Below are 17,590 nucleotides of genomic sequence, written 5' to 3' on the forward strand. Positions count from 1 at the left end.
GAGTCAGAACTAGAACATAAGTTTGATTCAGGAGACTATATACACAGAGATACATTAAAAATATATTACATTAAATAAGTCAGGTACACAAGCTTAAATATCACATGGTTTCTCTTATATGAATATATATAAAAGAATATATGTGAACATATATGTAGAGAAAAAGAGACAGAGAACAAAATAGGAGATAGACAAATAGATTAGAAGTACGGAGATCTTTTTCAAATGGGTGGGGGAAAAGAGATGGGGAAGGAGGAGAAGAAAAAGGGATGCAAAAAAAAATAATTGAGAAAAAAATGAAAATAAGGCCTTTACAAGGGGACCAAGAGTTGGAAGGAATAGAAAAGGAGAGGAGGACTGGAAAACAAAGTAATTAAGATGTTATGTACATGTACCAAGTCCCCACAGTAAATGTATCATTACGTACTGCAAACACGTACTAATAAAAAAAGTGGAAAAACAATGACAGATCATGGAAACTGGATCCAATAGAACAAACCTAAGAAGAAAAAGAGTTAAAGAAAAAATTAGAAAATAGCACCAAAATTTATTTGCAAACATCATAGAAGAAAAATTTCCAAGTATGGGGGAAGAATTTGACATACAAGTAAACATGACATATAAAACAGTGAACATCCATGATCAAAAAAAAACCCAGAACTTCAAGACACATCATAGGTAAAACCCCAGAGGTCCAATGTAAGGACAGAATTTCAAAAGCAGTTAGAGAAAAGCAGCATATAACTTATAAAGATAAACCTGCAGAATTATTGTTTGAAACTGATGGAAAAATAAAGATTCTCCATGACAAAGAGCGTCTTAAGAAATTGATGACTTCCAAATCAACACTGCAAAAAAAAATTCAAGGATATCCTAGGCAGAGACAATGAGGTTAGCACCAAGAGCCTAAAATTCCATTTTCCATTTCCATTTCCATCAAGATTCCAGTTTTGGCAATGGAAAAGTGGTGCAATGACAGGAATCAGTCAATACTGTGCAGAAGTAACTATCAGTGTAAATGGCCTCAACTCCCTAATCAAAAGATGCTGCATGATGAATTGGATTGTGTTAAACGTGAAGGATAACTGTGTGTTATGTATGAGACACACCTAACCCATAAAAAAGTGTAGGGAGCTGCTGAAGCTGGAAATTGATCACTCATACAGCGGGGAGGCAAGGCCAGGCCAAAGGGAGGTGCTCAGGTAAGCCAGGAAAAGTTGCTAGGCAGAAGGGTTGACATTGATATCAACCTCCTCAGACTATAAATAAACTCGCTGGGTGGTTGGGCAGTTCCTTTCCTCCCATCAGGAAAGAGGGCTCCACCTGATCTCAGATCTCCGTCTCTTACCTTTATTTCTCCATCCTCTCACTGTCCTTCCCTCCAGGAACTTCAAGAGTCACACGAGCCACAGCAAAAAAGCTCAGAGACTAAAACTATAACAATGGAAAACAATATTCCATGCAACAGGAGCCGCAAAGCAAGTAGGAGTAGCTATCCCATTTTCAGACAAAGTGAACTTCAAGGCAAAACTGATCAGAAAAATGCCACTACATACTGGTAAAGGGAACAACTTAACAGGAAGAGGTAGCAATTGTGAATATATATGCACCAAATACTAGCACATCCAACACCATAAACCAAATACTGCTGGACCCAAAACATTAGATAAACATCAACACAATAATCATGGGGGAATTAAATACCCTGCTGTCACTAATAGATCATTTAGACAAAATCAACAAAGAAGTACAAGAGTGGAACCACACCTTTGAATGAACGAATTTAACAGATCCCTACAAACTGTCCCACCCAACAACAGATTGAACATTTTCCACAGCAGCACACAGAACTTTCTCCAAAATGGACCACATTCATTGATCATAAAGCACACTTAAATAAATACAAAAGAATCAAAATAATCACTTGTGTATTGAAAGAACACAGCACAATGAAATTAGAAACCAAACACATAAAGATTAAGTAATCCTCTCTTGAATAATCAAGGGGTCACAGAAGAAATCACAAAAATCAGATAAACATAGTACAAAAATAATAGGGCAAACATTCTGAAAGCCAAATGATAATGGCTATACAACATACTAGAACCTATGGACACAATGAAAACATTCCTAAGAGGGAGGTTTGTAGCTGGGAATGGCCGCATTAGAAAATCAGAATAACCTCAAATAAATAACCTAAGGATGCACCTCAATGTCCTAGACAAACAAGAACACTTGAAACCAAAATTGGCACAAGGTAGAAAATTATAAAGATCAGAGTAGAAATTAATGAAGTTGAGTTCGAAAAGCAATGAAAAAAAATCAATAAATTGGAGCTGGTTCTTCAGAAAGATGAACAAAATAGACAAACTCGTAGTCAAACTTTGCAAACAAAGGAGAGAAAAAACCATGTTAATAGAATTAGAATGAAAGGAAGGCAAAATCACAGTGGTCACCATTAAAATCCATGGATTATAGGCAGCTACTTCAAACACATACATTTCTGTAAATTGGAGAATCAAGAAAAATAGGCAGATTCCTAGATACGTATGTGTTAACAAAATGGAACCAAAAAGATATAAAAACCCTTAACAATCCAGTAACAGGCAAGGACATTGAAACAGTAATAAAAAACATTCCAACAAGCAAAGCTCAGGACCTGATAGATTCTCCGCTGAATTTTACAAGAACATCAGGGGAGAAATAAGGGCAACATTTGACAAACTATTCCATGAAACTGACAGAGAGGAAGCACCACCCAACACATTCCTTGAAGCTAGCATTACCCTGATTCCACAGCAGGGCAAAGATCAAACCAAAAAGGCAAGTACAGACCAGCTTCCTTAATGAACACAGAGGCAAAAACCCTCAACAAGATACTTGCAAACAGAATACAGCACATCATGAAAAATATCATATGTCATGACCAAGTTGCTTTCACTGCGTGGATGCAAGGATGGTTCAACATACCTAAATCAACAAATATAATACGTCACGTAAATGGAAGCAAGAATGAAAATCACATGGTCACCTCAATAGATGCAGAAAAATCCTTTGACAGATTCCAATATCTTTTCAGCAAAAATGTATAGGAGGACTTTACTTTGAAATGATAAAAGCCATTTATGCCAGAACCACTGCCAAAATCATACTAAATGGGTAAAACTGAAAGCTTTTCCTCTAAAATTAAGAGCAATGCAAGGGTTTCTATGCTTACCACTCCTGTCCAATATCGTACTTGAAACATTAGCTAGTGCAATTAGGCAAAAGAATAAAATAAAAAGAATTTGATTAGGAAAGGAAGAAGCCGAAATAGCCTTATTTGCAGATGACATGATTCTTTACACAGAAGACACAAAAATTCCACAAGAAGATTCTTTTGTTTTTGTTTTTTGTTTTTGTTTTTCTCCGGTACCAGGAACTGAACTCACGACCTTGCGCTTGCCAGGCAGGCGCTTTGCCGCTGAGCTAAATCCCCAGCCCCCACAAGAAGATTCTTAAAGCTAATAAATACAGCCAAGAGGAAGGATGCAAAATCAACACAAAAATTATTAGTGTTCTTAGGGGGCATGGTAGTGCACAGCTGTAATCCCAGCACTCAGGAGGCTGAGGCAGGAGGATCATTACAAATTCGAGGCCAGCCTGGGCTACAAAGTGAGTTCAAGGCCAGCCTGAACTGCATAGTGAGATCCTGTCTCAAAAAAAAAAAAAAAAAAAAAAAAAATTATTAGTGTTCTTATCCACCAAGAATGAACCTACTGGGGCTGGGGATTTAGCTCAGGAGTACAGCACCTGCCTGGCAAGTGCAAGGTCATGAATTTGATTCCCGGTACCAGAAAAAAAATAAATAACCAAAAAGAAAAAAAAAAAATGAACCTACCAAGAAAGAAACCAGAAAAATAATCCCACTCACAATAGCCTCAAAGAAGTAAAATACTTCAGAATGAACCCAACCAAGGGGACTAAAGACCTCTGTAATGAAAAGTGTAATCCTCTGAAACTAGAGATTAAGGAAGACACTTAGAAAATGGAAAACATTCACATTCTTAGATAGGCAGAATTCACATCATCAGAATGGCTGTATTACCAAAAATGATACATAGATTTAACACAATTCTCATCAAAGTACCATAAACCTTTTACACATAACTAGAAAAAAAAATTAAATTTATATGGAAACAAAGGAGACCCAGAATAGCTAAAGCAATTCTGGCCAATAGAAGCAAGGCAGGAAACATAACCGTATCAGACTTCAAGTTATACTACGATGTCACAGCAGCAAAAGCAAGATGGTACCGGCACACAAAGTAGACATATTGAACAGTGGTACAGAACAGAGGATGCGGAAACAAGCCCAGGCCCCTTCAGCCAGTGATTTGTAACAAGAATCAATAATACACACTGGAGAAGAGGGAGCCTCATTAACAGACAGTGCTGTGAAAACTGCTTATCTACATAAAGAGGAATGAATATTGACCGATATCTCCTGCTCCGTAGCAAAATCAAGTTTTAACTTGGACCAAAGACCTACAGTTAAAAACAGAAACACTGAGTCTACTGGAATAAAAAATTTGTAACACTCTTGAAAACAAAAGACACAGGCAAAGATTTACTGAACCTCAATTGGACAAAAAGTACTATCAAGAATCAAGAGATGGAATTGTATTAAACTTTAGTTTCTGCACAGCAAATGAAAACAACTGAGTGAAAAGACAACCTACAAAATGCAGTAAGATATTTTTACCAGCTACTCCTCAGAGGACCAATATCTAGAATATATAAAGAGTTTTTAAAAAATCAAACCCACCAACATAAAAGACCCAGCTAAGAACTGGGCAATGGAAATGAATAGAAACTTCACAGAAGAAGAACTATGACTGGCCCATGAGTCCATGAAAACATGCCCAGCATCTTTAGCCATTAGAGAAATGCAAATCAAAACAACACTGAGAGTCTACCTTCCTATGGCTATTTATGCAGGATTCAAAAAACAAACGCTGGTGAGATTGCAGTGGAAAAGGAACCCTTCTACATTGTTAGTAGGAATGTAAGCCTTTTGGGAAATCAGTATGAAGGTTTCTCAAAAAACTGAAAATAAAAATTCCATTTAACCCAGTTATACCTCTCCTGGGATTGTCCCCAGAAAGCTGAATACATTCTGCTACAGTAATACATGCATATCCATGTTTATAACAGCACAACTCACAATAGCTAAACCATGGAAGCAGCTTACACACCCATCAACAGATGAATGGATAAAGAAAATGTGGTATTCATACACGATGGAATATTACTCAGCCCTAAAGAAGGATAATTTGGGTCATTTGTGGGAAAATGGATGGATCTTGAGACCAAAATTCTAAGTGAAATGGGTCATTCACAAAAGATTAAATATCACACATTCTCTCTAATATGAGAAGCCCCAACCACAAGCAGTTTAAAGAGCAAAATAAAGGGCCATGTTAAGAAACTGGGAGGTAGTCAGGGTCCAGATGGCAATGGGATCTTAGCAAGGAGGGGGAGGCGGAGATCATAGGAAGTGTAAGAATGACCAAGATGAGCCGGGTGTGGTGGCGCACACCTATAATCCCAGCACTCAGGAGGCTGAGGCGGGAGGATTGTTGTGAGTGTGAGACCAGCCTGGGCTACAAAGTGAACTCAAGGCCAGCCTAAACTGCATAGTGAGACCCTGTCTCAAAAAGACAAAAACAAACAATGACCAAGATGCAATACGTGTTGGTGTCAAACCCCCTGAATGTAAGTACTATGTATCACAAACATATACTAATAAACATCAATAAATAAGGAGAGAAATTTAAACATTCCTAGAAACAAATAAAAGTGACAGTGCAACATATCCAAACTAAGTGACACAATAAAAGCAGTTCGCCTGGGAGATAGCTCAGCAGCACAGCACCTGCCTGGCAAGTGCAAGGTACTGAGTTTGATTCCTGGTACCAGAAAATATTGGTAATAAAAGCAGTTCTAAGAGGGAAGTTTACAGTTGTGAATGCCTACACTGGAAAAATAAAGCAATTGCAAATAACCCAAAGATGCATCTCATGTTCTTAGAAAAACAGGAGCAATCCAAATTTTAAGAAAAACTGGTAGAAAGAAAGAAATTGTAAAAAACACTCTGGAAATCAATGAAATGATACTAAAAAATCAGTACAGATTTATAAGCAAATCAAACAGTTGTCTCTTTGAAAGCATAAATAAGATCAATAAACCCCAGACAAACTTACTGTCTTGGTTAATTTTGTTGCTGGGACAAAATACCTGATGCCCAAAATTAAGGAAGGAAAGGTTTATTTTGCTTACAGTTAGTGGAGGTTTCAGTCCATACTTGGCAGATTATAAGGCAGAGTGACACATGGCAGAGGGCTACAGCTCATGGCGACAGAACACGCAGAATCAACAAGCACACACAAGAGAGGAATGGCCTCAAGCACCCTCTTTCTCTCCCTTACATATGCAAACTATCCACCCCAGGGCAGGTGAAGCTCTCACACCCACAATCAATCAGACTCTAAAAGCCTGCCCCATGGCTGCATGAGGCTTTGGGGGACACCCAGACACAAACCATAACACTTACCAAAGAAAGAAAAGAGCCATATCAATGCAATTAGAAATGAAAAGGTGAATCACAACAGACACCATGAAATCCAGAGGATTAAGAGAAACCATTTTGAAATTTTATATTCCAATAATTTGAAGAATCTAGAAGAAATGGATAAATTTATAGCTACCTAAATCAAAATATGATGTAAAACCCTGAACAGATTAATAACAGGCAATGAAATTGAGGCAGTAATAAAAATTCTATAAATTCCACTAGACCCAGCTATCTCTCTTCTAGGTATCTTCCTGAAAGAGTTAAAGACATCCCGTTACAGTGATAAATGTGTACACATTCATATTAGCTAAATCTTGGAAACCACCCATATGGCCATCAGCAGATGAATGGATAAAGAAAATGTGGTCTGTACACACAGTGGAGTACTATTATGCTGTAAAAAAGGATAAACTTGAGTCATTTATTAGAAAATGGATGCACCTTGAGACCATAATGTTAAGTGAAATAAATCAGACACACGAGCTTAAATATTGCATAGTTTCTCTTATATGAGAACCCAAAGTATAAATAAAGACCAAAACTAGAAGGTAGATAGTAGAAAGTAGGGAGATAGATCTTTCCCAATGGGAAAAGGGACCAAAAAATGCAGGGTGGGAAGGGAAGGGGGTGAATAAAGGAATTGCGATGTGTTATGTACATGTACCAACTCCACCTTGGTACTGCAAACACGTACCATTAAAGAGAATGACCTTTAAAAGCGCCACTAATGGTACTGCAAACACGTACCATTAAGGAGAATGACCTTTAAAAGCTCTCCCAACAAAGAAAAGCTGCAGACCTGATAGACCTGCTGCTGAATTTACCAGAACTAACATCAAGACGCTTCAGATTCTTCCATTAAATCGAATTGAAGGAGCACTGTCAGACTCATTCCCTGAAGCTAGTGTTTCCCTGACACCAAAACCAAATGATGACTCCACAAAAAAAGAAAATTACCGGCCAATACCTTCAAAGAACAGGGATGTAAATGACCTCGACGGGACCCTGGAGAGCAGGATGCAACAAATATTAAAAAGATCAAGACCACTTTAACTTCATCCCAGGGGTGCAAGGGTGATTCCATGTTCACAAATCAATAAATGTAATATACCACCTAGCCAGAAGTTAGGATAAAACCCACATGATCATATCAATTTGACAAAATCCAACATCCACTCATAGTTAAAAAATACACTGATGAAAATAGGTATAGAACAACATTACCTGCCACATTTGGTGGTACACACCTGTAATCCCAGCACTTGGGAGGCTGAGGCAGGAGGATTGCCATGAATTCAAGGACAGCCTGGACTACATAGTGAGTTCAAGGCCAGCCTGAACTGCAGAGTGAGACCTTGTCTCAAAAAAAAAAAAAAAAAAAAAAAAAAAAAAAAAAGTCAAAATATGGACCCTGAACTACAAAGTGAGACCCTAACTCGAAAAGAAGAAGGAGGAGGAGGAGGAGGAGGAGGAGGAGGAGGAGCAAAAGGAGATGGAGGAGGAGGGGAGGATGAGAAGGAGGAGAGGGGACTAGGGGGAGGAGGAGAAGGAGGAGAAGGAGGAGGAGAACCTTTCCTTAAACTGACAAAAGTCACTTTTGACAAATCCATTGCCAACATCATACTCAATGGGAAAAATTGGAAGCATTCCCTCTAAAATCAAGAACAAGACAAGGTGTTTATTCTTGCCCCTCCTGATGACAGCGATGTAGTACTCAAAGCTTTAGCCACAGAAATCAGGCAAGAGAAAGAAATAAAAGGGATATGCGTAGGATAGGAAGAAGTCAAACTATCATTATTTGTGGATAACATGACTTTTTAAATAGAAGACCCCCGAAACACCAGATGATTCTTAGAGCTAATAAAAAATACAGCAAAGTGGTAGAATGCAAAATCAAAATACAAAAATCAATAGTGTTGCTGTACCCCAAGAATTAACCTACCAAGAAAGAAATCAGGAAAACAATTCTGCTTTTGGGAGCTTAAAAATTAAATATCTAAGAATTAACCTAACCAAGAAATTTAAAGATTTCTATAATGAAAACTAGAGTAGTCTGAAAAACAAAAAGGATTGAAGAGAACATCAGAAAGCAGAAATGCATCCCTTGTACCTGGATAGGCAGAGCCAATATTTTGAAAATTCCCAGTTGAATTGCTCAAAAGAGGAAACAACCGGGATGAGGGAAAGGAGAAAAGGAAAGAAGAAGGGAAAAAATATATGTGTATACAGAACGATAGCTGGGCTAACTGTACTGCTGATGTCTAATGGTTTATTGAAAGGAACAGTTAATGCTTTATTTTTTTGACCAATTTTGCATACTTAGACCTGGTAATCTGAACAACTAATTTGAAGACAACAATATGCAACATAACAACCATTGTTGAATTCCTATCATTTTGTTTGGTGAAACTCTGTATCATTTATAATTTTTTATTTATTTTTTATTCTTTTTAATGGTTTGATTAATCTTGCATTCTTACATCTGGCAATCTGACCAACTTCAGTGAAGACAAAATATGTAATATAACAACCACTGTTAATCCCTATCATTTTGTTTTGAAACCCTGTATCATTCTTATTGTTTTGCTTTGTTTTGTTTTTATCTATGTTGTTGGCATTTTGCTATTGTTCTTTTTAAACTTCTCTTTAAAATAAGAAAAAGAAAATGCCCAAAAATGATATATAGATTTAATACAACTTCAATCAACAACACTCTTTGAAGAACTAGAAGCAACAATCCTAAAATTTCTGTGGAACAAGAACCAACCTAGAATAGCCAAGGCAACCCTATGCAACAAGAGGACTTAAAATCTCAGATTTCAGATTATACCACAAGGCTACAGTAATGAAAACAGCATGGCACTGGTGCAGGAAATGGACATGTAAATCATTGAAATAGAATAGAAGACATAGAACAGCCCCATACATTTTCACCTACCTGAACTTTGACAAAGGGCTAAAACCAAATGCTGGAGAAAATACAGCCTCTTTAAAGAATGGTGTAGGGAAAACTGGTTACCACCTGCAGAAGAATGAATCTAGACCCACATCTCTTACACTGTACTACAGTCAAATTAAAATGGATCAAAAACCTAGACATACATCAGAAATACTGAAGCTGCTGCAAAATAGCTTAGGTAAAACTCCTATCCACATGCATAGGCTAGGACTTTCTGAACAGAAATTCAACTGCATAAGAAATAGTGCCAAGAATTAACAAATGGGATCATATCAAATTAAAAAGCTTGTGTGCACAGCAAAGGAAACAATCAATCATGTGAAGAGACAGCTTACAGAATGGGAAATAATTTTTCCAACTACCTCTCTGATAGAAGATTGTTATCTAGAATATATAAAGAACTGAAAAAATTAGACTGCCCAAAGCAAAAGACCCAATCAATATGTGGGCATTTGAAGTAAATAAATGCTTCTCAAAAGAAAAAGTTTGAATGGCAAATAAGTACATAATTTTTTAGCATCTTTGAAATTAAAATCAAAATAATAATGAGATTCTCTCTTGCTCCAGTGAAAACTGCTATCATCAAACACTTGGGAGGCTGAGGCAGGAGGATTGCCAAAAGTTCAAGGCCAGCCTGGGCTACACAGTGAGTTCAAGGCCAGCCTGGACTACAGAGAAAGACTCCATGTCAAAAAAAGTGCTATCATAAAAAATTCAAAGACAATAAATGTTGACAAGGCTATAGGGGGAAAGAAACCCTTCAACACTGTTGGTGGGAATATAAAAATCAGTTCTGCAATTCCTCAAAAAACTAGTAACAGAAGTTTCATACAACCTCGCTATGCCTCTCCTGGGCAGCTTCCCTGAGGAGGTAAGGACATTATATTACAGTGATACATACATACTGGTGTTTGTAACAGCACAAGTTGCAGTTGCATAATTATGGAAGTGGCCTATATGCCCATCAGCATGTGAATGGATAAAAACAACGTGATAGATACAATGGAATACTACTCAGCCATAAAGAAAGATCAGCTTCAGTAATTTGTAGGAAAAAGGATGGATCCTGAGAAGATAATGCTCACTGAAATGAAATGATAATATCACATGGTTTCTTTTACACAAGAAGACCTGGACTTGAGAAAACCAATATAACTGTACTGTAATAACACTGTTTCTTATTTCCTCGTACAAATATTAAAAAATGATTAAAAGAACAAAGTATAGGCGAGACGATGGCCAACAGGGAAGCAGACATTTCGGGGAAGGGAAGGACGTCCGGGGACGGGAGAAGTGGGAAGTGAAGCGGGTGCTGGGGAAACAATCAGGATTCAAAATGGGCAACTACTTCTTCCCCACACAGATAGAATTATTATGTGTCACCGACCCGTGATGATAGAAATATCTTAGCGAATCGCGTCCTCCCCCTGGTGGTGAGTGCCACAAACACCACGCTGGACAGCCCGAAGCCGCGCCTGAGAGGGCGGAGCGTCCTGGCTTCCCGGCCCTCAGTCGTCTCCAGTGGGAGAAGAGAAACCGCTGCAGCTCCGTGCCCCCGCAGGTTCGTGCGGATGAGTGGGGCCCGCGGCGGGGGGGGCGGGGGGCCGGCTTTGGGAGCGTGCACTGACACCGGGAGGCGTACGGGATGGGACGACACACGGGTGCAGTGACAAATTTTCATCTCCAATTCCAGGGGGGCTTTTGCCCTCTTTCCCTCAACCGGTGAAGTCTCCGTCCCTTCCCCTTGAATCTGAGCATGGTTTTGCCTATGCTTATTGTGGTAGAAGGTCATAAGGATATCAAGTACCTTTGTCTGTCTGTCTTTCTGTCTGTCTCTTTCTGTGTCTGTGCCCCACCCCCCAGATTTTTGAGACAGAGTCTCGCCATGTAATCCAGTGTGGCCCTGAACTCACTATGTAGCCCAGGCCTTGAACTCACTAGGTAGCCCAGGCTGGCTCCAAACTCACAGAGATCCTCCTGCCTCAGCCTCCTGAGTGCTAGGATTACACTCACCTTTCTTAATGTGATCAGTCTTGAAGCACAACAATCATGCTGTAAGCAAACTCAGCCGTCTGTGAACTTCTACAGTGACCAAGAATATGGAAAGGAAGGAGAAGAGGGAGGGCACAAAAGAGGAACACGTGAGGGAAGGGAAGGAGGGAGGAAGTCAGGGCGGGACGAAGAAAGGAAGGAAAGCAGGAAGGAGGGGAGCCTGGCACAGCAATGAGAACGCCTGTGCCAGTGACAGAATGGAAGAATTCAGGATGCCTTTAGCAGTCAGGTCCTGCAAGATGTGGAATGATTTATAAACAGGCAGGGAGCGGGAAGGTAAAGGGCACTGCTGACATCTCAGCCTTCTGGGGGAAAGTTGTACAGTTCGGGGCTCAGCTCTTCCCAGGGCACGCTTCTGCAGCTCTGCCCTACGGACCGTTGGGCTCTGCCCGTTTTGGTGGGGAGCCTTCGAATGAGGTGACCCTTCCTACATCAGGCGGGGAGAGGATGATGAGCTGCGTGTCTGTACCTTCACAAACGGCGCCGTCGGCGATGAACCCAGCCTGGCAGCTGCAGTTGTAGCTTCCCGGGAAGTTGGTGCAGAGGGCGTGGTCCGGGCAGACCCCACTGGAGAGGCACTCGTCGATGTCTGGGAGACAAAGGGCCGTGAGTGAGGAGAGCTCAGATATCTAAGTCTCGGGCCCCATCCTGGTGGCGGATGTCCGCCGGAGCCCACCCCAGGGGTCCTGCAGTGGTACCTGTGCAGGCAAAGCGTCCCGGTTTTCCCGGCCTCCAGCCGTTTCCAGTGGGAGAAGAGAAACCAGGAAAACAGCTGCAGCTGTATCTCCCCGGCAGGTTCATGCAGACGGAGTGGGGCCCACAGGCGGGGGGGCTCTGGGAGCATTCGTCGACATCTGGACATAGAGAGGGATGGAGTGGCGAACGTGCCCCCTGTTGGGTAGCAGGTGGCATTTGCCAAGGTCAGGGATGGCAGTATCTCCGGCAGGCCTTCCAGCCAGTGCTGGGGTCCGGGTTCCCTCCCCCGGAGCGGGAGCCTTTGCCTGCTTTGGTGGTAAGGACACCTGCACTCCCGCCTTGCTCTCCCGGGATGCTGAGCTGTGAAACGCGGCCACTCCACCGTGATGAAGCCACGTGGACCTTTCATGATTCCCAGGAATCAGAAAACGATAAGAGGAAGGGTAGAAGGTGTAGTTTTGCTCCAACGAGATGTTTCTCCTTGGAGCCAGCTGACCATGGACTGAACCTCTAAAACCCGAGCAAAATTAAACCTCTCCTCCTCTCAGCTGTGGCTGCTGGGTATTGCGTCCATCCACGGGAGAGGGGACTAGTACAACCCGGCTCCCAGCCGGCTTCCACCGGCCTTTCCTGCCGACTGCTGGAGGGCTCGGGAGGTGGAACTCACCCGCGCACTGCACTCCCGGGCTGTTGAAGCGACTCTGTCCGTTGGTGGCCAGGAAGCCTTGCTTGCAAGTGCAGTAGTAGCTGCCCGCCGTGTTGTGGCAGGTGGAGTACGCCGGGCAGGTGGTGGTGTCCAGGCACTCGTTCTCATCTAGACGGCAGGGAAGGGAGAGCGTGGGCGAGACCGGAGCAGAACGCGCAGCCGCCAGGAAGCACGGCGCCGAGAGGCGGGGGCGGCTCTCGGGGTTAAACTGTGCTCACGAGATACATTAATGCCCTACGTGCCAGCGCGTGAGAATGCAGTCTGGTCTGAGAGTGGGGTTTTTGCCAGGGTGGTGAAGATGTGCGTGAAGATAAAGTAGCCCTAACGGGCATCACTGGCGTCCACACAGGAAAAGAATCTGGGCCCGGTGGGTGTCCCTCTCACTGCAGCACTCAGGAGGCTGAGGCAGGAGGGTTGCTGCAAGTTTGAGGTCAGCTTGGGCTAGGGAGTGAGTTCAAAGCCAGCCTGGACTGCACAGTGAGACCCTGTCTCAGAGAGCTGGGGGAGGTGGGGACAGAACTAAGGAGAAGACCGTGTACTAGTGGGGGCAGGGAATGGAGGGGTGCGTCTCTAAGCTAAGGAACACAAGGGACCCCCGGAATAGCAGAAGCTAAGAAAAATGCATGGAGCAGATTCTACCCTGCAGGCGTTAAGGAGAGAATGACCTCCCCAGCTCCTTAACTTCAGACTTCGGGCCTCCATAACTGAAAGAAAAACTTTCTGTTGGCTTCACCCACGCATTCTGTGCTTCTTTGTTAATATGAAGACCCCAGAACCTTGCTACTCAGGGAAAGAGACTGTCATGGAGAGCCTCCGGAAAGAGCGAAGCCCCCCAACATCTGGATGTTATAGTCCAGCCAGACTCATTTTGGACTTCTAATCTCAGAACTGCAGAAGAGTAATTTTTGTTGTTGCCAGCAGGTATATGACAGTTGTTATAGTGACCATAGGAGTCAATACAATTCCAAGGATGCAGCTGTGAATGAAACAAGGCTCAGAGAGGTTAAGTGACTTGCCCGAGGACACACAGCTGGTAAGCAGCAGAGTTAGGTCTTTCAAAATCCAAAACTGCACGGTTTTAAGGACTGCTACAGGAAAGGAGGCAGGTTCAAGGGGAAAGAGAATAAACTTCCAGGTAATTCCTAAGAAAATGCTATGTAAAAACTTTGGTAATTGGCTGTTTTGGTGCCTGCCATTGTAACTATGAGATTCTGGAGGCAAAGGACTGTGTTTATTTTTTGCTGCTGAGAACGGTGTCTGGTATACAGCAGGCACTCAGTAAAAATGTGTGCAGTGGATGAAAATCTCTGCCCTTATGAAGCGTTTGTTCTGGTTGGGGAACGGGAGGGAGAGAGCCATGGAGAAAGCAATGAAAAAGTAAACAGACTTAGCAGAGTGTTTGATGATGATCAGAAGAATAAAAGGGAGAACGGGAGTGTGGAGAGTGGGGGGTTGGAGAGGAACAGCTTTAAGCAGAGAGGCTCATATTGGCTTCTCACAGAAGGTGCTATGTGAGCAAAAACCTGCAGGATCTCAGTAAGTGAGCTACGAAGCTATTTAAGCAAAAGGAACAGGAAGTGCAAAGGCCCTGGGGCAGAACCGTATCTGTTTTTTCAGAGAATAAAGGGGAAGCCGGTGTAACAAGAGCAGGGGTGAATCACACAGGATCTGCTACTTCACCGTATGAGGTTAATGTCTCATCAAACAGAGCTGGGTGCCAAGGGAGAAGTTTGGCTTCGCATGAGCCTCCCGGCACTGGTTGGAAAGTAAACCGTGGAGCAAGATGACCAGGGGGGAGGTGAATTCCCTCCTTGTTCAGGGAACAAGGTCGCTGAGTGCAACCCAGGTGGAAGCAGTGAAGATTATGCGCTTCTAGACTGGCGTGAAAGCGACGCTAACAAAACTGGCTGAGGCAGTGGGCGTGGCGAAGAGGCGCGGATCATGCTGATGCCCGCAGGGAGCGAGAGCGCTTTGCTGAGGGACGGGACACCGTGGTTCCAGCAGGCGTCACTTTGTGTTACCCTGGTCTTAGCACGGAGCTCTCGCCTCCTGTCTTGCACTTTCTTCATTTCTCTGCCCGTATGGGACCTCTGATTGCATCTCTCTTCTCGTTTGCACCCCCTCCCCCGTTTCCTCTGCAGGGTCAACGTTTCTCTTCACAAACTTCCGGCACCTTCCACTTGGGCTAGTTTAGATCTTCAAGGTCCTAGTTACCGTTTCCCTTTACCTCAAATCACTCAGGCCTCAAAACCTCTCCAAACCAGAACAACAACCCACTTCTGTGTGAGCGGACACCTGCCAATCTCTCCAGCTCACCGCCTGAGCCATCTCATCAGCCACACCTGTCTCACCCCATGCTCTAACTCCTCCCAGCCACAGGACCTTTGCACATGCTGCTCCTGGTGCTAGATACACCCTCTGCCCCCACTTGCTATTCTCCTGCTTGGGCACTTTCAATCCATCTGTCCTTGAGTGTCAGTCAAAACAGTACTTCCCTCAAGAATGTCTTCCAAACAATCTCAGAGACCCCGTAAAACAAAAATGCTATAAGAAACATCTCATGTCTTAAAAAAATAGGGACACAAATAATTTTCAGAAGAAAAGTAAGTTAGGACAAATATAAGGTTTATCACCATACAGAAAAAACAGTAAAGTGGGTACAGTGGTGCACATCTAGAATACCAGATGCTCAGAAGGCTGAGGCAGAAGGATCACAAGTTCAAAGCCAGCCTGGGCAACTAAGGGAGACCCTATCTCAGAAGATAAACCTTAAAAGGCCTGGGGTGTGGGTCAGTGGTAGCATGGCTTACCTAGAACGCACGAGACCCTGAGTTTGATCCTCAGCGCTGGAAACAAGGAAGGAAGGAAGGAAGAGAGGGAGGAAGGGAGGAAGGGAAGAAGGGAGAAGTGAAACAATATCTCTTTGGTCAAATGCAAGTCTTACGGGACAAGGGAACTAACAAGTTAAGCAATGCAGAATTATTTTTAATTATCCAACTCTGTCCTGTGCCTTTCAAATACCATCCTTTATGCAGGTTCTCTGTTACTATCTAGGTTAAAGAAGGCATTTGGACTTTTGTTAAAGAAAAGAGGGAGACTTTCAGATCCCTGATGTAGTTTAGATTCGGTCATCTTTACTACCTACAATCAGATCATACTATGATTTTCCTTAAAGATAAAAAAAAAAAAAAATGTATACCTGTCATCCCAGCACTCTGAGAGGCTGAGGCAGGAGAATCACAAGTTTGAGCCCATCCTAGTCAACTTAAAGACTCAGCAAGATCTTGTTTCAGAATTGAAAAAAAAAATTTTTTTTTTAAAGAACAGGGGATGTAGCTCAGTATGAAAGCCCTGGGTTCAACTCTGGTACCAAACAAAACTCATTACTCTAGGTGTATCTGTGAGGGTGTTTGGGTGAGGTTAACTTTAACTGAAATCTGTGGGCTGACTGACGCAGACAGCCCCCTGCAACATGAGTGGGCCTTGTCCAATCAGCTGATGGCTCAAGAGAACAAAAAAGCAGAGGCTTTTTTTTTTTTTTTTCTGAATGCAAAAAATGCTTCCTGCACCATGGACTGTAAACTGGAACACTGACTTTTTTTTTGTCCGCCATCCATTGGATTTGGACTACGCTGCTGGTCCTTCTGGTTCTAAGACTTTGGACTTGGAGTCCGGGTGGATCATCAGCGCTGCTCCTCCCGGCAGCATCGGCCTCAAGAGCTCGGTGCTTGCGAGCCCCGTCCACTTGCGATTTTCTCAGAAGTCACCCGTCGCATTGGTTTTGTTCCTCTGGAGAACGCTGCCTCACACAGGCGGCCCGTGACATGTCGCACACTCTGCCAGACCCTGCAGCTCTGGTGGTGGGACGTCCCCCCTAGAGCGGGGGCTGTGGAGAGGGGCAGCGTGGAGACAATGTCAAAATTATGGAAGTCACCGAGAAGATACCAAAGGAAGAGAAACCAAAGGGAGGTGAGGGAGGGCGTTGCGGAGGTGTGTGAAGCAGCACTCAAAGCCTAGGGGCAGCCTGTGTGAAGGCCCGGGGCGGGGCTCAGCCCTGAATGAGAAACAAGGAGGCCCTGCTGGAGCAGAGGAGCAGGGGGCGACGGGGTTGGGGAGGCAGGGCGGGGACAGGCAGGTCATAGGCCCTGCGGGCTTTGACCTTGAGGGAGGTGGGAGCCATGGCGGGTTGTGGGGAGAGGAGGAACCTGACTGAGGTGTTCCTGGTCACCCTTTGATTACCGCTGGAAGGTGAAGGTGCTGGGAGGCCAGAGCAGAGCCCATCTCAGATTGTTCAGCTGCAGCCCGGCCAATAAGAGCTGGACAGCTTCTGTCTATACGGCCTGGAGAAGAAGGAGGAGGGGGAGGGAGAGGAGAACAAAGCAGAAGAGGAGGAGGAGGAGGAGGAGGAAGGGAGGTGGGGAAGGAGGAGGAGAGGAGAGGAGGGGCGGGAGCAGGAGGAGATGGAGGGAGAGGGAGAGGAGGGGAGGGGAAGACAGTGGGGGAGAGGAGCTAAGGGAGCCGGGAGAGGAGACAGAGGAGGAAGGGAGACGGAGGAGGGAAA

At 43.4% G+C, this 17,590-nt stretch overlaps 1 protein-coding gene across 1 annotated transcript in view; it reads right to left on the bottom strand.

The window, feature by feature from the left end:
• Window positions 1-17,590, bottom strand: part of Adgre1 (adhesion G protein-coupled receptor E1) — a gene marked incomplete in the record, with an annotated part of 73,326 nt that overhangs the window by 50,380 nt on the left and 5,356 nt on the right. The window contains 3 exon segments of the mRNA XM_013505356.1: window positions 12,097-12,216; window positions 12,326-12,481; window positions 12,991-13,137. Of these exon segments, the coding sequence (XP_013360810.1) occupies window positions 12,097-12,216; window positions 12,326-12,481; window positions 12,991-13,137 (423 nt within the window).

Source organism: Chinchilla lanigera, unplaced genomic scaffold (assembly GCF_000276665.1).
Source record: "Chinchilla lanigera isolate Chin_1 unplaced genomic scaffold, ChiLan1.0 scaffold00094, whole genome shotgun sequence".
Taxonomy (NCBI): domain Eukaryota; kingdom Metazoa; phylum Chordata; class Mammalia; order Rodentia; family Chinchillidae; genus Chinchilla; species Chinchilla lanigera.